The sequence below is a fragment of the Myotis daubentonii genome, chromosome 2, assembly GCF_963259705.1.
Source record: "Myotis daubentonii chromosome 2, mMyoDau2.1, whole genome shotgun sequence".
In the NCBI taxonomy this organism is placed as follows: domain Eukaryota; kingdom Metazoa; phylum Chordata; class Mammalia; order Chiroptera; family Vespertilionidae; genus Myotis; species Myotis daubentonii.
Window position 1 is genome coordinate 13,328,987 of NC_081841.1, and position 25,166 is coordinate 13,354,152.

The 25,166-nt window shown below is 42.7% G+C and overlaps 2 protein-coding genes across 2 annotated transcripts in view; one reads left to right on the forward strand and one right to left on the reverse strand.

Annotated features, from left to right (window-relative positions):
• The window catches only part of ALDH1L2 (aldehyde dehydrogenase 1 family member L2), a 51,854-nt gene extending 44,382 nt beyond the window's left edge, over positions 1-7,472 (forward strand). The window contains exons 22-23 of the mRNA XM_059681784.1: positions 2,259-2,458; positions 6,597-7,472. Coding sequence (XP_059537767.1) covers positions 2,259-2,458; positions 6,597-6,652 — 256 coding nt within the window. The 3' untranslated portion in view covers positions 6,653-7,472. The remainder of the gene's footprint in view (positions 1-2,258; positions 2,459-6,596) is intronic.
• A 6,359-nt stretch (positions 7,473-13,831) lies between these two features.
• Positions 13,832-23,589, reverse strand: NOPCHAP1 (NOP protein chaperone 1). The gene is made up of 4 exons (XM_059681785.1): positions 23,422-23,589; positions 21,641-21,727; positions 19,110-19,246; positions 13,832-17,100 (listed from the first exon to the last, which is right to left on the reverse strand). Exons 1-4 carry the CDS (start codon positions 23,534-23,536, stop codon positions 16,891-16,893), a joined length of 549 nt encoding a protein of 182 aa, XP_059537768.1. The 5' UTR covers positions 23,537-23,589; the 3' UTR covers positions 13,832-16,890.
• Positions 23,590-25,166: the final 1,577 nt, after the last annotated feature.

Consider the following 25,166-nt stretch of genomic DNA (forward strand, 5'->3'; position numbering starts at 1 on the left):
TAGAAGTGGGACTCAAGGGAGAGGAGAGGGAATGAATAGGCATAAAGGAGAAACAATTAAGAAAATTGAAAAGATGACTTTAGCCTGGCTGGTGTGGTTCACTAGCATTGACCTATGAACCAGGAGGTCATGGTTCAATTCCCAGTCAGGCACATGCCTGGGTTGTGGGCTGGATCCCCAGTGTGGGGCGTGCAGGAGGCAGCCTATCAGTGCTTCTCTTTCATCATTGATGTTTCTATCTCTCTCTCTCTCCCTCCCTCTCCCTTCCTCTCTGAAATCAATTATATATATATATATATATATATATATATATATATATATATATATATATATATATATTGATTTTTTTGGTTTTTTTTTTAAAGAAAAGATTATTTCAGATCAGATTTTACTTTATTATTTTTTTAATTAAATCTTTATTGTTCAGATTATTACATTTGTTCCTCTTTTTTCCCCCCCATATCTCCCCTCCTCCCAGTTCCCGCCCCACCCTCCGCCCTCACTCCCCACCCACTGTCCTCATCCATAGGTGCACGATTTTTGTCCAGTCTCTTTCCGCATCTCCCACACCCCTTTCCCCCCCAAGAATAGTCAGTCCATTCCCTTTCTATGTCCCTGATTCTATTATAATCACCAGTTCATTCTGTTCATCAGATTATTTATTCACTTGATTTTTTGATTCACTTGTTGATAGATGCATATTTGTTGTTCATAATTTGTATCTTTACCTTTTTTCTTCCTCTTCCTCTTCTTAAAGGGTACCTTTCAGCATTTCATATAATCCTGGTTTGGTGGTGATGAACTCCTTTAGCTTTTCCTTATCTGTGAAGCTCTTTATCTGACCTTCAATTCTGAATGATAGCTTTGCTGGATAAAGTAATCTTGGTTGTAGGTTCTTGCTATTCATCACTTTGAATATTTCTTGCCACTCCCTTCTGGCCTGCAAAGTTTCTGATGAGAAATCAGCTGACAGTCGTATGGGTATTCCCTTGTAGGTAACTGAGTTTCTTTCTCTTGCTGTTTTTAAGATTCTCTCTTTATCTTTTGCTCTTGGCATTTTAATTATGATGTGTCTTGGTGTGGTCCTCTTTGGATTCCTTTTGTTTGGGGTTCTCCGCGCTTCTTGGACCTGTAAGTCCATTTCTTTCACCAGGTGGGGGAAGTTTTCTGTCATTATTTCTTCAAATAGGTTTTCAATATCTTGCTCTCGCTCATCTTCTGGCACCCCTATGATTCTGATGTTGGTACGCTTGAAGCTGTCCCAGAGGCTCCTTACACTATCCTCGCATTTTTGGATTCTTTTTTCATTTTGCTTTTCCAGTTGGATGTTTTTTGCTTCCTCGCATTTCAAATCTTTGACTTGATTCTTGCGCTCCTCTGGTCTGCTGTCAGGAGTCTGTATAATATTCGTTATTTCAGTCTGTGTATGCTTAATTTCTAGTTGGTTCCCCAACATAACATCGAGGGTCTTATTAGTTTTCGTGTAGATCTCATTAAGTTTATCGGCGGCTTCTAAACAGTTCTTGAGAGACCTTAAAAGTGTGGTTCTGAACTCTATATCTTCCATTGACAATTTTGTCCTGTTTCTTTGTCTCCGCATTTTGTTATGCTTCCTTGGTGCACCCCCTAGTGGTCTTTGTTCGCAGTCTTATAGTTAAACCTTGATTGTTGTAGCTAATCCCAGGGAGGGTTTGACCTCCAGGCCAAGTGGCTATGAGAATCAGCTGTGTCAGCAGTGAGAGAACTTCTGTCCTCTAGGGAGGTGCTAATCTAGCCTTTGCCTGAGGCTATCCGGCAAATGCCTCTGTGCAGGGCTTGGACAGGGCGGGTCCAACAGGATCAACAGCATGGGCTGGAGAGAGCGGTTATGGCGGCTCTCAGTCCTGTCCCCAGGGGCTCTGCCTCTCTGAGTCCCAGCACCCGCTGCAAAGCTGGGAGAGAGAGCTGCACTCACTCTGACCGAAGCCAGACAGTCCCGCTTCTCCCGTTTGAGTCTGGGTCCCTAAAGACTCGCCTGTATCAGATCAGATTTTAATTGGTGCCGTATGACATGTATGAAACTGTTAATACTGGAGTTGTAATATTTCATTGGGTTTTCTTTTGGTATAAGCCTGGAGAGTTTCATTTATAAAAATGTAAGCAGGTTAGCAATCATGTGTTCCTGTTTCTAGCACGGAGGGGGAAATGTTAGAACATAAAAGGGAGAGCTGTGCCCTACACTTAATGAAGTTTTATGTCTTCCTAAAAACATCTCATAGGGACATCGATGGAGTGTTGCTGCGAGCAAATAATACAGAGTACGGTTTGGCCTCAGGGGTTTTCACAAGAGACATAAACAAAGCGATGTACATTAGTGAGAAACTTGAAGCGGGGACCGTGTTTATTAACACATACAACAAGACGGACGTGGCAGCCCCCTTCGGCGGAGTTAAACAATCTGGCTTTGGAAAAGACCTAGGTATGCTGTACTTTCCTCCTGTGCGTTCCTGTGTTTTCACATCCAGTCTGCTTTGTGCTTCATGCCACACCCATGTACTGTGCGTTTTGTGGTGGTTGTTAATCCTCACCTGAGGATATGTTTCCATTGATGTTTAGAGAGAATGAAAGGGAGGGGGAGAGACAGAGGGAGGGAAAACATCAATGTGAGAGAGACACCAGGGTTGGGGATCAAGCATGCAGCCAACATACTAGTACATGCAACCAACATACTAGTACATGCCCTTGACCAGAATTGAATCCGGGACCCTTCAACTGTTATGAGTTCAATCAGCGAGATAGACCACCGACTCAGAATTTAAATTTAGGAGCTTTATTAAGCTGGCCAGTGACTGCAGCACATACCTCCTCGCAGGGAGCCTCATAACTACAGTCCCAACCGAGTGTGCAGCAAAGCTTTTATTTGCAAAAACTACAAAGCGTTAACTGGCAGGGTGAAAGTTCCGGAGGAAAACGGGGTCACACCTGGCTGGAGCATATCATAACACTTTGTTTCTTAAGACAATCAGTAATTTTTCTATGCCACGGTCCCTGCCCCTAGCACATTATGCCCCAGTCCATGCCCCTAGCACACTAGGAACTTGAGATAATTGTGCTGTCCTGGTTCCCAGGTACAGAGGAATTTGCTTTCCAAAACCAGTAAGATCACAATCAATGGGATATTCACATTACAATCAATAAGGCATTCAATCGAATGGGATGACTCATACAATTCAGAAAATCAAACTTTTCTATTGTTAAGCCAAACAGTAGGGTTAGAGTTAAACTACAGTTTCCACCTGAGATGATTGCTACCATACTTCACAACCAAACCGGCTAGAGCCCCATGTACTGCTTCAAAGGGCATTCTGGCTTTACAGGGCACTAAGTTGTTTGTTTGTTTTATTAATCCTCACCCAAGGATATTTTTCCCATTGATTTTTTTAGAGAGTGGCAGGGAGGGCGAGGGGCAGAGAGAGGAACACACCAATGTGAGAGAGACACACCCATTGGTTATCTCCCACACACACCCCGACCTTGGCTGGGGCTTGAGCCTGCAACGGAGGTACGTGTCCTTGACCAGAATCAAACCCAGGGACCCTTCAGTCCGCAGGCCAATGCTCTAGCCACTGAGCCAAACCGGCTAGGGCAACTACGAATGTTTGAAAATATTAAACGTTCTTTTGAACATACAAAAAAGTACACAAATAGTGTGGGAAAGTATTTCCTTTTAAAAGAAGAGTAACGATGAAAGGAAAAAGAACCTCTGACAATATCTTTTAACTAAGATAGGGTCATTTTTGGTTTTTTGGTTTTTACTTGACCTTCAGCATGAATTTGGTTTAGTGTTCATGGGAACCAAGACAGGAAAAATGGATACAGGGCAATAACCAGCTATCTCCGAGAATCAATCCTGTCTCTGAGTTGCTTGGCAAGCTTTCAGGGTCAACACTGCAACCGGCACGGTTTTCTGGGGATCTGGGAACTTGGATTTGGAGTTTGTAGAAAGCCCAAAATGGAACTCATTATGGTCAGTGACACATTTCAGTAGCAGCTTACTTTGAACACTAAACCAGGCCCTGTTCTAACTGCTTTACCTGCGTGACCACAAACAATCTCACAATAGCTCTGGGAGACAGGTGCCATTTATTATCTTTATTTAATGGATGAGGAAAATAGGGGCTCAGAGAGGTTGGGTAACTTGCTCAAAGTCACACAGCCAGCCACTGGCAGAGAATTCAAAGCCAAGCAATCTGGCTATGGAGCCCAGGTTCTTCCTCCCCACAGTCAGTCTAGCATGTTATTTCAAAAACTGAAATATTTGTGATTTACTGAAATTATAGCCCACTAATATAAGTTTGGTTAATTTGGGGCGTTTTTACACTTTTCTCTTGACGACTTTGGGCAATGTATTTGCAGCAATAAACGTAGCTCTCATTTTAAATGCCATTGAGGTAGAAAGTCTTTTTTTTCTCTCTTCATGTTATTAATCCAGCTTTCATCCCTGCATCCAAAACACAGTGGGCGATTTTCTTAGAGAAAATACTATTTTAAAGCAAGGAAACAGTGTCCACTTGACTTTGGATAGAATATAATGGCTCAGCTTCAGGTCTCTGTTTTATTATAAAACAGCAGAATTTGCCCAATAGTTTCTTCCTCTCCCAATTTTAAACTCCCTTGGCCTGGTGGTTCCCAGTGGCACATTGGATTAGAATCACCAGGGAGCCTTAAAAAATACAAAGATGCTGATGTAATTGCTCTGGGGTGTGACCTGGATCAGGAGTTTTAAAAGCTCCCCGAGGTGATTCTAATGTAAGGTTACAACCCTTGTTTTAGCTCAGCTGTCAGAATCACACACTCATTAGCTTCGCCTGTGGCACTCATGCCCTTTAACTGCTAGAAGTTGATGGTTGTCTAGCTCAGAGTAGGAACAGAGAGCAAGACCTATTTGTTTTTGCCTGGATATGGCTTTCTCTGTTCCCAAGATGCTACATAAATCAGGAAAACTGCATTTTCCTTATCTTAAAATATGATTCGTACTGAAGACTGTAGGCAATCGTAACATAATGGCAAGTATTGGTGGATCCAAACGTATGTAAACATAGAAAAGATACAGTAAAAACATGGTTATAAGAGATAAAAAACGGTGCACCTGTACAGGGCACCTACCATGAATGGAGCTTGCAGGACTGGCAGTTGCTCCGGGTGGCTCAGTGAGTGAGTGGTGAGTGATTTTTAGGGCCTCAGGCATCACTGTGCACCACTGTAGACTTTACAAACACTGTACACCTAGGCTACACTAAATGTATAAAACAACACAAGATTAAAGCAAGCACGAGAAAAAAGGATGAAGTCAAGAGATGCAGTATGTGCTAAGTGAAATAAGTCAGTCAGAGAAAGACAAATACCATATGATTTACTTATATGTGGAATCTAAAGACAGTGTACATAGACAAACAACAGAAACAGGCTCATAGCCCTAGCCAGTTTGGCTCAGTGAATAGAGCATCGGCCTGTGAACTGAAAGGTCCCGGGTTCAATTCCAGTCAAGGGTACATGCCGGGGTTGTGGGCTCCATCCCCAGTGGGGGACTTGCAGGAGGCAGCCGATCCATGATTCTCTCTCATCATGGATGTTTCTATCTCTCTCTCCTTTTTCCTTCCTCTCTGAAATCAATAGAAATATATTTTTTTAAAAACACCCACAAATGTGTAAAAAAAAAAAAAGGAAACAGGCTCATAGATACAGAGACCAGACTGATGGCTGTCAGAGTGGGGGGGTGGGGGGGAGGGGTGGCGCGAGGGACTAGGTGAAAAAGGTGAAAGGATCAAGAAGTACAGATTGGTAGTTACAAAATAGTCATGGGCATGTAAAGTACAAAAAAACGGACTATCTATAATAATAAAAGTGTAATATGCAAATCGACCCAAGGGCAGAAAGCAGAACGATTGTCTGAACGATCACACTATGACATGCACTGGTGCCAGGCCAGCCAAGGCGGGTGCAATGTGATTGGTCAGGGGGCCCCGCCATCACGCCACAATCACCCCACAGAGGGAGGCCCATGCTACCTGGCCAGCGATGCTGCAGCAGGGCCTCCCTCTGCAGGGCGATCGATGGGGTAGGGGTACTTCAAGAGGGCCCAGGCTGGGCTGAGGGACCCCCCCCCCCTCAGTGCATGAATTTCGTGCACCGGGCCTCTAGTAGTCAATAATATTGTGATAACTATACAGTGCCAGGTGGGTACTGGAAATATTGGGAGGGGGAACACTTTGTAAAGTGTATGATTGTCTAACCAGTATGCTGTACATCTGAAACTAATAAAAAATATTAAATGTAAACTGTAAGTGAAAAAAAATGTTTTAATTAAGAAAAACTTTTTTTAAAGAGAGTGACACAGTAAACTCAATGGTGGGACCTAGACCATTTTTAATTGAATGAGAATCTGTAGTTTCACAGAATCGTCAGGTGATTCACATGAATTTTAATGTTTGAGAAAGACTGGTCTGGGCCACATTCTATTTGCTTAGTGACCTAGACACCCACACCTGTGTCTGAAAGTCTGGTGACATCACAGCCACCTATGAACACTGTCCACCAACAGTTTTTCTCTTTCCTAGGTGAGGAAGCGCTAAACGAATACCTCAAAACCAAGACGGTGACGCTGGAATATTAGAGCAATGCCACGACCAGGGAACCCTCGGCAGACAGCACCACTCCTCCATTCCCGACATGCAGAAGAGGGCTGGGTGTGCCGAGGAAGGCGGTGTCAGCCACGAGCCAGAGTCACACGTGGACCATGAGACCCTCAGGCCACATGTCTAAGCATTATACCTGTGCCTGAGCTATTTACCTTCTATATCTTATTTTTTCATATTTTGAAATAAGATATATTTTTGTGCCTTTGATGTTCTATTTTTCAATCCCCTGTGATGGGTGATCAACCCACAAACAGTTCTTGAGTACTTACTGGGTACAAGGTACTATATTATGTCCTGATGAGTATACAAAATTTAATGACATGACCTCTGACCCCAAATAGTTTAAATTCTAGTCAATAGCTTCTAATTTTTCAGGGGTGGAGAACACTCAACCTGTCAGTAGCTTTTAAAGTAAATTTTACAATATGATATATAGGTGTGGGCAAAAGTAGGTTTACAGTTGTAATACAAATAAATAATACAATAATTAATAAATAACACAACTAGAATAACTTTCGCATAGTCACAACTGTAAACCTACTTTTACCCACCACTATTGTGTAAAGTACATAGCTTTTGGAGGCTGATCTTGGTCCATATCATACCATCTTACTAGCTATGTGACTTTGGGAAACTTATGCAACTTCTCTGAGCCTCAACTTCCTTATCTGTGAAATGGGTATAGTAATGCCTCCCTCAGGAGCTTTTTGACGGGGATTCAATGCAATACTGTAAGTAAAGCACCTCACACTGTGCTTTGTCATGGTAAATACTCAATAAAAGAACTGTTTCCACCATCACTATTTAATCAATATGTTGAGATATATTAAGTAGATGGATTAATTCATTTGCCGACAAGCCTTTTCAGTAATCTCGGGTTCCTGCACTCTTTCTCTCACCCATGTCCTGACACGGTGCCCGATTCAGCAGCACTGGAAAATGCCACAGGCGAAAAATTACGATGGCCGGGGAAAGGGGGTGCTTTCCTTTCTGCAGCTCACCCATCCTCCAGAGGACATCTTGTTTTCCGTTTTCTATTTACTGGTTATGCTGCTCGCTGGCTGGGTGATCTTGGGCAAGTTAGTTACCTATCTCACTCAGAGCCTAGGTCTGGAATCTATAAAATAGGTAAAGTCCCTGTCTCAGGGGTGTTGGAGGGATCCAATGGCATCATCCACATAATACACTTAACAAGGTGTTTGGGCCATAGCCTGTGCTCAAGAAGCGGGAATTATTACAACTCGCACATGATTCATAGAATTCATTGCCTGTTGTCAGACAAAAATAAATAGGTAGGTAAACGATCATCCTTGTATGACTAGAAGATGGTCAGGACAATTCACTTCTATTATTCCTCCTTTTAAAGTAAACTTTCAGCAATCTCGTTGGCTTTGAAGAAGCCCTTAGGGCAGTGATGGCGAACCTTTTCAGCTCGGAGTGTCAGCATTTTGAAAAACCCTAACTTAACTCTGGTGCTGTGTCACATATAGAAATTTTTTGATATTTGCAACCATAGTAAAACAAAGACTTATATTTTAGATATTTATTTTATATATTTAAATGCCATTTAACAAAGAAAAATCAACCAAAAAAATGAGTTCGCGTGTCATAGGTTCGCCATCACTGCCTTAGGGAATGGTTATTACTATGAAGACTCTGGCAGCCTACATCAGGGGGCTGTAGGAAATCAATAATCAGTAAGAAATAATAAAATCAAAGACGGAAAGCACTCAAAAGGAAGACTATCAGGTGATCCTGGCATGGCCAACAGAGCGAATCTTGTCTAAAAGCACTTATTATTATATGGTGGCTCATTTACCATCCGAGCTTGGCACAACTGAAGTTCTCAGTTGGAATGAATGTTCTCAGGGTTCCTATTTGCATAAATGACAAAGGCCTTATTATAACGGAACCACTTTTAAATGCAGTGTTTGAACTGCTTTCATATGATTTAAAATATCATGTTACCAAATATTTTCATGATAGATGAGATGGCAAACAAAAACATGCCCGTTCTTCTAGGCTATTTTTATCTTCTAATGTGACTCTCAGACTCTCAGTAGCAGTGTTTTTAATCTTCTTGGGTCCATAAACTTCCTTGAGAATTTGATAAACATGGAACCGCTCCATTTCACGTCTACTTCCCAAGTTCACTGCACACACAGAATTCTGTAAATGTCTTCATGGGATTCCAGACCTCCTGAAACCCATGCTTGGGCCTCAGATTAAAAACTACTTTTTTCACAGCGAGTTCTAAAGTTCTTACCGGCTGGAGTTCTTATGTTGATCAGAATCAAAGGCTCCATGGAATTCATAAAATTACCAGTGACTATGAGTTGGAACCTAACGATCCACAGACTCCTGGGTGACTTAATTAACACACCGAGTAATTAAATTATCACTGTTCCTTCAGATCACTGATTCTTTTGCTAAAGGATAAAGCTGAGATCTGTTTGTCACCGAACTGGGGAGGTGTAGACACTTTAAGCAGTTGGACATTTCCTCTAATTCCCTTTCCCCAGGCCCTCGCTAAAGCCCCTCTCAAACAGCCTCCCTGGCCTTCCTACCCCCAATTTGGCCGAAATGTCTCTCCTCTATGCTCCCACTTGTCTGGAACACAGTACTTACCACTTGTTGCTAAAATTATTTGCCTTCCTAACCAGATATGAACACCCCCTCCTCACTCCAGGATTGGCATTCTGTCAGTAAGAATAACAACAGCCTGGCTGGCGTGGCTCAGTGGTTGAGTGTCAACCTATGAACCAGGAGGTCAAGGTTTGATTCCCCATCAGGGCACATGCCCAGGTTGTAGACTTAATCCCCAGGAGGCAGCCGAACAATGACTCCCTCTCATTATTGATGTTTCTATCTCTCCCTCTCCCTTCCTCGCTGAAATCAATAAAATTATTTTTTAAAATAATAACAATAACAACAACAACAACAATAACAATAAAACAGCTATCATCTATTGCTGGCCTCCTGTGTGCTAGGCCAATGTTAAGCACTTTTTAAATGTTATCTTAATCTTCAAAATATGTGAAAAAGTGAATAAATTGAGGTGCTCTTCTTACTACCTCTACCTCTACCAAGCCATCATCTTCTTTTATCTAACTTACTAGGGGCCCGGTGCACGAAATTCGTGCACTGGGTGTGTGTTGGGGGGAGTGTCCCTCAGCCCAGCCTGCCCCCTCTCACACACTGGGAGCCCTCAGGCGTTGAGCCCCATCACCCTCCAATCACAGGATCGGCCCCTTGCCCAGGCCTGACGCCTCTGGCTGAGGCGTCCGGCCCGGGCAGCGGGGACCCGCAGCTGCAGCGGCCCCACGATCATCGTGGGCTCCGCTTTAGGCCCAGGCAAGGGACCCCTAGCTCCTGGGACTGCCAGCTTCGACCGTGCCCAGCTCCCATCGCTGGCTCCACCCCACTTCCTGCTATCACTGGCCAGGGCGGCAAAGGCACCTGATTCTCCTATCATGGCTGGGGGGCAGGGCAAAGGCGGCCCCAGGGCCGCCTTTGCCCTGCCCCCCAGCTCTTAGCTCCCCCCTGGGTTTCCGATCACTGTCAGTGGCAGGGGGCTTCTTCCTGCTTTCCCTTTCGCCTCCCTGCATTGTGCCTACATATGCAAATTAACTGCCATCTTGTTGGCAGTTAACTGCCAATCTTAGTTGGCAGTTAATTTGCATATAGCCCTGATTAGCCAGTGAAAAGGGTAGCTCGTACACCAATTACCATTTTTCTCTTTTATTAGTGTTGATTGCTGAGTTAGATAAAATTAGTCTTCCTGATTCCTCCCCATATGGTTTTGTTCAGAGCATAAGTCAGATGGTGTCACGCCTTTGTTTAAAACTTCCAATGGCCTCCATTTTGCTTAGAATGAAGCCCTGTGTACGTTCATGGCTTATGACGTCCTGGCCACCTCTGACCTCATCTCCTAGCCACTTCCCTCTCATTCTGCCTAGCCACCCTGGGTGCCTTGATGTTCCTCAAACACACCAGGAACACTCCTGCCTCAGGGCCTTTGCGCTTACTGCTCCCTCTCCCCAGTTGTGTGCTGGTAAATATTTAACAAATGGCTCTCTAGGGGGGAGAATTCGTAGTATTTGCTGATTTCTGTGTGTAAATGCTCTCATCAAGGCTGATTTCAAGCCATCAACTCTACTTCACTGAACACAAGTTTGGGAAGAGGTGCATGTACTCAGATCAAATGCAAGCCAGCGCCAGCAGGCCACTGCCTCTTCCTGAAACTCTCCCCCGACACACCACCTCCTGGCTGGCTGCCTTATTTTCTTTAGGTCTCTCCTCAAATATCACGTCAGTAGAGATACATTCCCTGACTACTCTTCCTAGCACCTATGTACCTATATTCATACCTCATCAGCCCTGTCATTCTTTCTTCTCCTCATCCTGTGTTATTTTCATAACATTTATCATAACCTGATTTATTTATCACCAATCTCCCCCGATTAGAATGTAAGCTTCATGAATAGGTGCTTCTTTTGTTCAATGCTGCATCTCTAGTGCCTACTATGTAGAAGCTCAATAAATATTTGCTTTCAAATGAAAGAGGTTAAGTAACTTTCCCAAATCACATAGCTATTAGGTGGCAGAGCAGGCACTTAAGCAATGAAGCTGGTGGTCTTAACCAAGCTGATGTAGCTTTTATTGCCAATGCCTAAATCAGGGCCTGGGTAGTGAACGGTAGGCCCATTCAATGTCCAACTAAAAAACTAACCCAGCCAGCATGGCTCAGTGGTTGAGCATGAATCAACCAATGAACCAGAAGGTCACGGTTTGATTCCCGGTCAGGGCATGTGCCCAGGTTGCCGGCTCATTCCCCAGTAGGAGACAGCCAGTCAATGATTCTCTCTCATCATTGATGTTTCTCTCTCTTCCTCCCCCTTCCTCTCTGAAATCAATAAAAATATATTTAAGAAAATAAACTAGCCCTAGTTGGTTTGGCTCAGTGGATAGAGCATCGGCCTATGGACTGAATGGTCCTGAGTTCGATTCTGGTCAAGGGCATATGCCTGGATTATGTGCTCGATCCCCAGTAGGGACATGCAAAAAGCAGCCTATCAATGATTCTCTCTCATCATTAATGTTTCTATCTCTCTCTCCCTCTCCCTTCCTCTCTGAAATCAGTAAAAATATATTTAAAATAAAAAACTAAACTAAAAAACTAAGCAGAATGGACATTATCTGCAAGAGCTTTTGTGGAAATAGGTAGAGACAGGGTGAGGAACCAAATTTGGTTCCCCCATACCACCCCTCCAAGAAAATAATAGCTATTGAGGGAAACCTGGACCAGAATATCATCATCCATGAGACATTATGGATAGGGTGGATTATTATTACTACTTTGCAAATAATACCCAAGTGGATTTTTAAATAAATAATACTGAATTATGTAAAAATATGTAAAACAGGAAGGCAAGACTCACCATAAACTCTCCACACAGAAATAACCAGATATCACTTGAGATTTTCCAGACTTTTTCTAGGCATATACTGTTTTACAGAATCAATATAATAAGTGTACATGACTTTGTTGCCTGCTTTTTCAATTAACCATCTGTAAGCATCTTTCTATGCCAGTGATGGCGAACCTATGACACGTGTGTCAGAGGTGACACGCGAACTCATTTTTTTTTGGTTGATTTTTCTTTGTTAAATGGCATTTAAATATATAAAATAAATATCAAAAATATAAGTCTTTGTTTTACTATGGTTGCAAATATAAAAAAATTTCTATACGTGACACGGCACCAGAGTTAAGTTAGGGTTTTTCAAAATGCCGGCACGCCGAGCTCAAAAGGTTCGCCATTACTGTTCTATGCCAATAAATGTTCCTCTGCATGTTTAGTGGCTTTTATCTTACTAATTTGTAAGAGCCTTGTTTATACTAATGCTCTCTATTGTGGAATATTTAGGTTTGCTTTTTGCTATTTTAAACATCACAATAACTCTTATATAGAAATTTGTGAACAAAGCCATACTTATTTAATTGGATACATTCCTAGGAGTGGAATTCCTGAGTCAAAGGATGTAGGAATCTTTAATCTTACCAAGTTTCCCCAAAGTCTTTGCTCCCATTATGTATTATTCCGATAGCATACATTTACTGTTCTCAGCATATGCTATTAATTCATTTTATTAAGACCCCTCGAGGGAGACTGTTATTCCCATTGACAGATGGAGAAACTGAGGTGTGGCTGGGATGGGCTCTGATCCAGGCGGCTTCAGAGCCTGTGCTCACAGCACAGTGACTAGCAGGCCGATGATGGCGAGGTGTGTGACTGAACTCAAATGTACTTATTGCGAAGCCATAGGAAATCTGCTTAGCATCTCCATGCCAGTTTTCTCATCTGTGGAATGGGTATTAGCAGAGTATCTCATAAGGTGGTGGCCTTTTTTAACAATAAGAAAATTTGTCTCAAAACAAGAAACTCAGCAATAGTTCAACCTAGAGTTATGCAATGCAGTGACTCGATGTCCTTGCTTCTTCTCTCTGCTCTTCTTGGTGTGCTGACTGTACCTCAAGAATTGACTTGCCAAAGTCGGTTTGGCTCAGCGGATAAGAGCGTCGGCCTGCGGACTGAAGGGTCCTGGGTTCGATTCCGGTCAGGGGCATGTACCTGGGTTGCAGGCACTTCCCCAGTGGGGGATGTGCAGGAGGCAGCTGATCGATGTTTCTCTCTCATCGATGTTTCTAACTCTCTGTCTCTCTCCCTTCCTCTCTGTAAAAAATCAATAAAATATATTTAAAAAATGTAAAAAAAAAAAAAAAGAGTTGACTCCATTTATGGCCACTAGATGGGAATCCCAGGAATCATACGCAGTTATAAGTATCCAGTCTTTTTTCCAGAAAGGACCCAGCTCCTCATTAGGAATGAGAAGTACTTGCCCTTCCCGAAGTCTACCAACAGGACTTGGCTCATGCCTTATTGGGGAGATTCACATCCCACATCCATACCCAAACCAATCACTGCCAAGATTTTTCCATGAATGGGTGGTGAGGAGTCAACCACAAAGATTCCAACATTAAACTTTTGGGAAAAGTCTAGCAATCATATTTATCCTTCCCCTTCTATCCCCCAAGTTTGTGAACCACTGATATTTAAGATGAATTACTTTATTAACATAAAGAGAGAAAAAATAGTTCAATGAACATTTATTGTACGTTCCAACCGAATGAAAGGCACTATATATACTAGGCACTGAGGGAAATACAGATGAAAGTAAGACTCAACATTTGTCCTTGTCTTTCCTACCATAGTAGTGGGTACAAACACAAGAATACAAACCACAAACTACTTTGCAAGGCATTTTTTAATAATATTTGATGCATGATTAAAGTGTTACGAGAACAGATGGCAGATTCATTCAGAGTGAAATTTTTGTGTCAGGGACCATTACACCGAATTTTGCGATTTCTAACTGTCACAGAGCCATAGACGATACACTACCCGACAAGTTCGAAGAGAACATTTCATCAACAGAGCTGTTCTCCCAGTGGCTGCCATCATCTCTCACCTCAGCATCCGGCAGAGAGCACAGGGTCAGACCAACCAAAGCACAACAGTGGTTTACTTTCCAATAGACTCTAAGGCGAACTGTTTACAAACAAAACAGCTTTTTAATTAAGGTATAACATACATAAAGTGCATGAATGTTAAATGTACAACTCACTAAATTCTTATATACATATGAATGATGGTAACTCTTAAAAGTAAAAAAAAAATAGTGGTTGACACACAGAAAGGGCTCAGTAAGTACTATTGTTTCATCTGCTGATAGGTAAGAGATACAATCTTGGTTTCATTGGCATTTCTTTGATAAATCTGGTTGAACACTTTTGTTACTTGTTTAAGTCCTATGGTCTTCTCACTATTGAGATATTAAATTGATTTTTTTTTTTACTAATCTGTAAGAGCCTTGATTATACTAATGGCACTCTGTCTTATGTTGCAAATATTTTTCCCAATTGGTCTCTTGCCCTTTAAATTTGCCAACTAGGTTTTTATATTTATGTGGATGAACTTTCTATTTCTTTTCTTAACTTTGGGCTTTAATGTTCGCTTTTTAAAAAAGCTTTTGCCCAATTACATTATTAAATATTCTCCATTTTAGTATGGAACCGCTATAACTTTCTTTCTTTATATTTAAATCTTTAATCCATACAGAATTTTATCTTAGCACATTGTATGAGGCTAGAATCTAATCTTGTTTAAAATTAGCCAGTCCTGACATTGTACATTAAATAACTATTACATTTTACACTTGCTTAAAACGACATCCGTATCATATAGTAAATGCTAATTTTTTTCTTTTTCTTCTGTCACAAAAATGTCCAGAGGACCTGAATTTAGTTAAGTTCCCCAACTGTATAAGAAGCCTAGTTCTATTATATGCGATAGCCATGGCAGGAGAAAAATATCTAAATTATACATACTAGTATGTATTTCTAGACTGACCAGTCTTTTATTGATCATTCAGTCTACTTCTACTTGGATATGTATTTCCTGTAAAGTTACACCTTCATATGCCCCTGCCTGGAGCAGCCTACCATGGCTTAAAATGTCCTCATACACCTGTTAATTGATTTATTCAGTGCCTACTGTGTACCGCGCACCATGCTAAGTAGTGAACCAGGCAAATGCAACTCTTCCCACAATGTAGCATAATAAATTATCTGGTAGAAGACAATCTTTAAATATTTACACTAATAATTCATCACAGTGTGTTTGGCGCTATGAAGTTTAGCACAATAACCTTTCCAGCTTAGAAGTTTTATTTCCAGATCTGTTAGCCTCTTCCTGCATCCACGAGGCACAGTCTGGGAGATGTGGTTCCAGTTTCCAATGGGAAATACCAGAAAGAACCTTGGGGATTATCTTTAGAGTATTTACAAGGCTAGTGTGAGGAATAAGAGAAAAATATTTAAAAGAAAGCTCTAGAACATCAGAGGACAAAATACCCATATCCTCAGCAAAGCCAGCCCCATGGCTGATGAGCTCTGAAACAGTTTAACAAGGTCAAGAATGAAGCAGAAAGTCCACTTCAGTGGACCGTTTTTGCCTTTGAATGAGAAAACAGCTGTTACCTGTTTTTATTCTGTGCCGTTTTTTTCCTGCAGTGTCCCTAGTTTCTACATTTGATAGGTTTCAAACTGTGAGCAACTGTGTAGCTGAGAAAAAAATTTGCTTTATGAAAAAAAGAAAAAAACAACAAAACATGAATTTTTCCAACCAGTACACTTTATAGCCATTGAGTGGCTGCAGAGGTACCGACAGTGATTAAACCCACAGAGAACCAGCTTCCCAGCTCAAACTGGAAACAAATATATTTTTAAATAAGAGGAGATATGCCTGAGGGCAGCTAAATCTAGGTTAATTCTTTTTATTATAAAAGGATTTCTCTTAAAAATTTCTCCCCCACTTTGATGCTAAGAAATAAATCTGATGTTATAATAAAAAAATCCACCTAGGTCAGTGGTTGGCAAACTGCGGCCCCTTGAGTGTGGCTCTTCCACAAAATACCACATGCGGGCGTGCGCGTACAGCGCGATTGAAACTTCGTGGCCACACTCAAGGGGCCAAAGAGCCGCATGTGGCTAGCGAGCAGCAGTTTGCCGACCACTGACCTAGGTTGTTTTATCTGAGATAGTTTAAAATGAACAGGTGACTCACATTTTTAATTTAAAACAAGTTTGAAGCCCTAGCCAGGTAGCTCAGTTGGTCAGAGCATCGTCCTGATACATCAAGGTTGCCAGCTCAATCCCGGGTCAAGGCACATATAAGAATCAACCAGTGAGTGTGTAAATAAGTGGAACAACGAATTAATGTTTCTCTCTCCCTTCCTCTCTCTCTTTCTAAAAAAAAATCAATAAGAAAATAAAAATAAAATAAGCTTGGTAAGTCTGAAGTCTATGCTGAAGAAAAAAGATGCCAAAAAATTCACTCATCACCCAAAATAGTTAAGCTTTCTAAACTGAATCTCTTCAGCATGAGGTCAAAGGCAGACTTCTCTTAGAAGATCCCCAAATGCTACCTATTCCAACTACTTAAAAGTCAGCTTCTGTTTCTCCAAGAAACAAAACACATCCAATGTGACATAAAAGCACCATCGACCTGAAATGCATAATCACCAGCAAGCCACATTCTTTTCCACAGAATTAGCAGGCGTAGATCACCTGCTTCTTGGATCATTTATTTCACTGTTTCTTTTTTTTACTGGCAGGACTGTCCAAAACTTCTATCTTGCCTTTTCCGTCTTCTGAATGAGGAAGCTTGATGTTATCTATGGTGACTTCAGAAGAGCTGCTGTCATCTTCGTCCTCGGATTCGGAGCTGTCCTGTGAATTCTCTTCTGAACTGTCCTCATCTTTTGAATCAGACTGATTCATCTCAAACAAGGCCACGTCCTGCAAAAAAAACCACATGAGAAATTTATTTCCCTAAAAAGTTACAATAAAAACACTGGGAACAACCAACATTTAGCACAATATTGAAACACAAAGGACATGTTGTTTTTTTCAATTCTCATCCGAGGATATGTTCTTATTTATTTTTTAGAGAAATAGGAAGGGACAGGGAGAGATAGGGAGAGGGGGCAGGGAGGGAGAGGGGGCAGGGGGCAGGGGGGTGAGAGAGAGAGAGAAAGAGAGAGAAACATTAATGTGAGAAAGAAACATCCGTCGGTGGCCTCCTCTAAGCACCCTGACTGGGGATCAAACCTGCAACCTGGGTATGTGCCCTGACCGAAATAGAACCCTCAATTGTTCAGTGCATGGGATGATGCTCCAACCAACTGAGGCACACTGACCAAGGCATAAAGGACATGTTTTTAATACAATATGGCGCTTTTATTCTTTTAATTGCCAGAGTCCACCATAATGATCTACATTTACTCTAAGTCTGAAAAGAACCCCATAACCCAATTCTCTATATCACTGAACAACTATTAACGTGAGCCAGGCACCACACCAGGTACTGGAGACTCAACAATAACAATAAAATCCTTGCCTTTGTGGAGCTTCTGTTTTTGAGCAGGGATTGGTGGCCTACAGGCCAAACCCAGCCTGCTACCTGTCTGGGTTTAACTCATGAGCTAAGAATGATTTTTATACTTTTAAGTAGTAGAGAAAAAAAAAATCAAAAGAACAATATTTCATGAAACATTAAAATTATATGAAATTCAAATTTCAGTGTCCATAAGTAAAGTTAGTAGAATTTGCCTATTCATTAGGTCTCATCTACAGCTGCTTCCAGGCTACAACGGCAGAGATGAGGGGTCAGGACAGAGACAGCGTGGCCCACAGCCTAGAGGATCCACTATCTGGCCCCTTACAGAAAATGTTTGCTGACCTCTGTTCAAGTAGGGAAAGACAGCCAAGCAACACTTACATATACAGCATGGTGCAGGATAGAGAAAAGAAAGAAAAATAAACCAGAATAAGGTAACAATAGGGTCACTGGAAGAGGTGACAGTAAGAGACAGAGGGAGTCAAGATGCAGAAACCCAGGGAAGAGCATTCTACAAAGAGGGACAAGGCCTGGAGTCAGGGGAATAAATGCAAGCGCAGACAATGAGGGGACTGGGCAGGAGGCAAGGTCAGCGAGCAGCGGGAGGCAGGATCGCACAGGCCTGGAAGGACTTGGAATTGATTAGGAATGAGACGGGAAGGCCCTCGCTTCCCAAACGGTGGGCCACACACACTGTGAAGAACTGACTCTAGGGAAGAAAGGGTGAGAGCAAGGAGACCTGTTGGGAAATTATTCCCAGAGCCCCAAGAGAGACCGTGATTATTAGACCAGGGCCGGCAGGAGTGGAGCTCATGCACTGCGGCTGGATTTGGGATATATTCTGGAGGTAGAGCTGACCAGATTTGCTGACGAATTAGATATTACCCACAATGGTGTCAGCTCTGTCCAGACACAACTGTCGTAACAGAATTCCAGTGCAGATATAAGACCTGAGTCTAAACTGAGACCCTTTCCACACGTGGCTTATGTAATGTGTTCTGTGAGATAATGTATTCTGTTAAACATATCATTAACTTTTGCGTTTTCAATGGGTCAGACTATGATTACTTCTTTGGGTCTGGGATAAAAAAAAAAAAAAGAAGAAAAACCCAGTTAGGACATTTACTGAATGAATGCTTCAAGATAACAAATATATTATTTGACTTGGAAAAGCCCTCCTATGACTCTATATTATTTAATCCCTCAACTTCACCCAGAGAAGCTTACTAACCTATATATATGATCCTTAATCATTAAATGACCAAGTACCTATGCAGTACTAGAAACATGAGCTGACTTACCAGGAAGAAAAGTAACTGTGAATGAAAATGGAAAAGTTCTCGCTCTTTTTAGGCGATGAGGCACACTGGTAATTTTATTATATGAAATGAAAACTAAGTATAGTTACCATTTGTATAATGTTTCCAAGAGTCTCATCAATATTTTCAATATTGAAATGACCAGGTGGTGCAGCTGCCATTTCTTTTCTTAGCTTTTCATTCGCCTGAGCCATCTGTGGGAGAAAGGTCTGTACCTGGTCCAATACTAAAGAGAAAAAATACAGTTTATCAATACTTACATTAGTATTTGCCCGAAGTTCAAATTGTAAAATCCAGAATTTTCTCTAAAACATTTGTGAATTTAAAAGTAATAATAAAAATAATTATACTTTAAAAATTTTCATATTCCTTTCATTTAAAAAATCTCCATCCTCTTCTGAATTCCTTTTTAAAAAAATATATTTTTACTGATTTTAGAGAGGAAAGGGAGAGAGAGAGAGAGAGGTAGAAACATCAATGATGAGGGAGAATCATTGATCAGCTGCCTCCTGCACACTCCCTACTGGGGATCTAGCCCACAATAAGGGCATATGCCCTGACCGAAATTGAACTGTGACCTCCTGGTTCATAGGTCAACACTCAATTACTGAGCCATACTGGCCGGTCCTGTGACGAACACAATTCAGCAATTATTTACCAATAATTTGGGTTTTTCATATATCCCTAGCGCTGTAACCTCCTAAAACAGCGGTCGCCAACCTTTAGGACCTCACGGACCACCAGTGGTCTGCGGACCACCAGTTGGCAACCACTATCCTAGAAGGCTGGCATTCAACAAATAATAAGTAAATAAGGAGGCCCCATGACTTAATAGTTAAGTGCACCAGGTGTGGTGGCAGACCAACAAGGTTATTAATAGAATCCCAGTTCCGCCCCGACCATCTGAATTGCCTTGGGCATGTTAATTAAGAGTGTTTGTTTTCACCTGTCCAACACCTATTCCCCTTTCTAATAACATAACCCTGATTTCATCTGTCACTCTTAGTCACTCCTGCCCCTCACCCTGGATGTGCCTACATGCTCTGCAACCTTGGCCACCATGAGTTGGTTCAGTGGCATTCACAGTGACACCATGAATTGGTCAGACCAATAAGAGGTCACCCTGAAACATGGTTTGAACTGTTGAGGGGGGAAAAAATCCTCCTTCTGAGTGAGTGAGTGAGTGAGTGAGTGAGTGAGTGAGTGAGTGAGTGAGTGAGCGAGCTGCTGAATTTAAGCCCAGGGCTGCTGATAAACTGGCCAGCTTGCTAGAGGTGGGAGAAGAGCCTGTTCTAGATTAAGCCAACAGCTAGGAGAGAAGAGCTGAGATGCAGAGCAGAGGACCCCTGATGATACCAGGCACCTGGAAGCAGATGTATCTGAAATCACTGGGTTTTATCCAATAAAATGAGCCAACAAAATTTCCTTCCTTCCTCTCTATTTTCCTTCCCTTTCTCCCTCATCCCTTCCCCTCCCCTTTCCTCCCTCTCTTTTCTTTTCCTTTGCCTCCTTCCCTCCCTCGCTCTCTATTTCTATCTCCCTCCCTCTTCTTTCTTTCTTTTTCTTTTTTGTTTCTGTTTGTTTCTTTCCTACTTAAGGAAATCTGAGTTGGATTTTAGTCATTTACAGTAACAGGAGTCCTAACTAATACATTTAATTTAATCACTGGAAACCTCAGTTTACTCATCTGTAAAACAGGGGTGATAACAGCCATTGTGCTACGAACAGGGGAGTCAACAAACGGGATAATAGTTTCTTACTCTTGTGAGGCCCAGCACATCACTAGCTCTCAAAACATAGTCACTGACACAGCTACACAACAGGTGATACATGTCCAGAGTGCAGGAGAAAAGAAAATGGTGGTTAAGGTCAAGAAAGGGCAAGCCTGCTGATGTGGCTCAGGAGGTCTCAGTTCAATTTCTGGTCAGGGCACATACCCGGGGCTTCGGGGTCCATCCCCAGGGGAGGGTGTACAGGAGGCAGCCGACCAATGAATCTCTCTCATCACTAATGTTTCATCTCTCTCCCTCTCCCTGCCTCTCTGAAATCAATAAAAAAAAACTTTTTTAAATGAATTACCAATGTTATATGAATAAAGTCTGAGTGTGATATATATTTATGAGTGTGCAGTACAGCAATACTATGGAGCAATTAATGACCAGAATTGGCTGTTATGTCATGTTACGAGTAACATTTACCATTTAAATAATTGTGTTCAATTTAACAGAACGTGGTGGTGTTTTCTTATACATGTGTATTAAATTTGGGCTCAGTAACCTCTAAAAAAATTTTCCATCCCACTATACCTCCTCCACCTCACCCACACCCCTCCCCCCTGCAATCACCACACATTAATTTTGATTTCCAAAAATTCATCCCACAAAGTTTTTCTGGGAAAAGTTATTACTGTTTTGGAGCAGGAGAATATGTAAGGAATTCTATCCTTGTGCACAGACTTCACAATGTAAATCCCCAAGTCAGACCTTCTCCGCTGGACTCTGGTTGAATATCTGACCACAAGGCAAAGAATGTCCCACCAAATAACTGCTTAATTAGGCAGAATTAACATCAGAGAGGGTTCTTGAGAGAGAGGAAGAGGGGGAGGGGAAAGGATACTTACAGGGACTCCTCTCTATTCGAACTGTTTGAAGACTGGAATTCTTTCTGGAATTAGGCTTGGGGTTGATGAGCAATCTGTCCCATATACCTGAAAACATACACAAACGCACAATTTATTAATGGCATTAAGAAACAGGAGCCCATCAGCAAACTTTCTGTGACCATTCTCAAGTCTTGACCATCCCACATTTCCCAAAAACGCTTTTAAAAAGAGAAGCACCCCAAGTTCCATTACAACATGTTAGTTCTTTACATGGATTCAAACCTGTACAATCTATCTTCCCTTTTGTAAGCCTGTCTCGTACATCTCTGTGTCACCGGTGCTGAGTAAGTGCACCCTAAACTGCACCTTTCTGGATCAGAAACCCACGTGTGACTAAAGCTGCTCTGCAATGACAGAATGGAGGAAGCGGTGCAGGTACAATAACGGTGCAGTGAGGCCACTGGCTGTTGTACCCGGCAAATTCCTAACCTCCTTGAGCAACGCCGGCCTGGTTAGTTCCCCTTCATTAAAGATGCCCAACCTGAACCAAACTGCCCCCTGGAGAAGTTCGTGCCTCCACTCCGTCTACTCCGTCTCTATTCACTACTCCTGGAGTTCCCCGTTTCCAATACCTGCAAAATCTCCTCCCTCTGGTACCAAAACCCTGTCTACCCACCAAGCAGAGCCCCACAGTCATTCCCTGCTTCCTACTTCAGGCCTAGCGGCTGGATTAGCGTCTAGAGCGGTGGTTCTCAACCTTCCTCATGCTGCGACCCTTTCATACAGTTCCTCATGTGGTGGTGAGCCCCAACCATACAATTATTTTCGTTGCTACTTCATCACTGTAATGTTGCTACTGTTATGAATCGTCATGTAAATATCTGATATGCAGGATGTATTTTCATTGTTACAAATGGAACATAATTAAAGCATAGTGATTAATCACAAAAACAATATGTATGTGTTTTCCGATGGTCTTAGGCGGCCCCTGTGAAAGGGTCGTTCGACCCCCAAAGGGGTCGCGACCCACAGGTTGAGAACCGCTGGTCTAGAGCTTGGATTCTGGAGGCAGACCGACTGGATTCAAATCTGTTTTGTTCTTTTCCAGCCACGGGATCTCTGGCAAGTCATCTGTATGATACACCATGGCTGTTTCCTCGTCTATAAATGGAGATAACAACCTTCTGCACAGGGTCTTGTGAGGATTACATTCTCTCGCAATAATTCTATAGGGACGGCTACAAAATGGGGGGGTTGAAAACATAAGCAACTCCCCTAAAGTCCCACAGCTAATTACTCGTGGCGCTGGGATTCGGATTGGTGACTTTTAATTCTCTACTACGGTGTCTGAAATCCCGTGTGGATTCCCCGGACCTGCCTTTCCCTCTACACACCTCCCTCTACAAGGAAGCGGCACGAAGGGCTGGTTCTCGGAGTATGGAGGGGTGTGGGTGGGATGGTGGGGTGATCCATAACCAGTATCTGCTCCCGACCTGCCCACTGCTGGCGCGCAGGGAGCCGACCCCAAGATCCTCCCCTTAGGGAGGCGCGTGCTCAGGCGCTCGACAGAACGGGCGCTCAATACCACGCGGGAAATAAAAGCCACACACCTCCCACCCCACCCCCACCCCCGGCCCCGGAGCTCGGCGCACGCCCTCCACCCGCTATCCCTGCTGTCACCCCGGGGCCCCCCTCCGGGACGCCGGGCCTGGACACAGCCCTGCGGTCCTCCCCGCCGCTTCAACAGCGCGCCCCACGCCGCACGTGCGCGCCCCACGCCGCAGCCACCCGCCCGTCACCTCCGCGGCCGCCGCTCCCCGCCGTCAGCAGCTCCTGGGACACCGAGACCCCGGAGCCGTCCTGGGGGGACGAGGAAGAGCTCGGGCTGCACTGGGATTCGCCGTGGACCTCCATGCCGCTCGCGAGGCGTCGGAGCCAGCCCACCTACGCCCGGATGCAGGAAAGAGGCTCGGGAAGGGGCGGGGCTAAGGTCGCGATTGGAGGAAACTAGCTGGTGGGCGGGGCGAGGGCGGGGCGAGGGGCGGGGCCTGGACCGGTGGAGAGAGCGACACCTGGCTGAACCTGGAGGTCTTTGCTTGTGTGGGAAAAGGAAGGTTGCAATTCTTGAAGCGCTGTCATTGGAGAACTGATGGCAAGGCTCCTCGGATTTTTTTTAATTTTTTTTTTAAGCTAAACAAATTCGAATGTGAAGAGAGCACCACGGGTTGCTCTCCTCTTTGTTCTTAAAACAATTTTTTTAAATTGTGGTAAAAAAAAAAAAACCATAAGTTTTACCATCTTAACCTTTTTTTAAGTGTTCAGTTCAAAAATGTTATATCCACAGTGCTATATGACAGATGTCTAGAATTTTTTCATCTTGAAAAACTGAAACTGTATCTATTGAGCAATGCCTTCATTGTCCCCTGTCGCCAGAACCCTGGCAGCCTCCTTTAAATGTCTGTTTCTATTAGTTTAACTACTTCAGATACTTCCTATAACTAGAATCATACAGTAATTCTTTTTGTGATTTACGTATTTCACTTACTATAATGCCCTCAACATTTATCCATGCTGTAGCATGTGACAGTATTCCCTTCATTTAAAGGCTGAATAATATTTCTTTCTATGTATATACTACATTTTCTTTCTTTAAAAATTTTTTTTTTCTTGATTTCAAAGAGGAAGGGAAAGGGAGAGAGAGATAGAAACACCAATGATGAGAGAGAATCATCACGCCCTGCACGCCCAACCAAGGATTGAGCCCTCAACCCATCCTGAACCACTGAGCCACGCTGGCTCGGCTACTACATTTTCTTTATCCATTCATCCCTTGGTGGACTTTTGGGTTACTCTTACCTCTGGGCTTTGTAAATAATGCTGCAATCACATGGGTACGCAAATATATCTTCGAGGTCCTGCTTTCAGTTCTTTTGGATTTATACCCATAGTGTGATTACTGAATATATAGCAATTCTATTTCAATTTCTCCACACCTTCACCAACAGTTGTTATTTTATGTTTGTTTGTTTTAATAACGGTCACCCTAATGGGTATAAGGTGATATCTCATTGTAGTTTTGATTTGCATTTCTCTAATGATTAGTGATGTTGAGCATCTTTTCATATGTTTACTGGTCATTTGTATATCTACTTTGGAGAAATGTGTGTTCAAATTCATTGCCCATTTTAAAAAATATGTTTTTATTGATTTTAGAGAGAGAGGAAGGGAGAGGGAAAGAGAGGGAAATGTTGAGGAGAAACAACCATTGGCTGCCTCCTGCACATCCCCCACCTGGGATGGAGTCCACAACCCGGGCATGCACTCTGAACAGGAATTGAACCGGGACCTCTTCGTGCATGGGACGATGCTCAACCAACTGAGCCACACCAGCCAGGGCATTCGTTGCCCATTTTCTCAAGTTGTTTTGTTGGTGTTGAGCTGTAGAAGTTAGTAACTTATATATTCTGCGTATTAACCCCTTGTCCACACTAATAAAAGAGAAAAATGGTAATTGGCGTACGACGATACCCTTTTCATTGGCTAA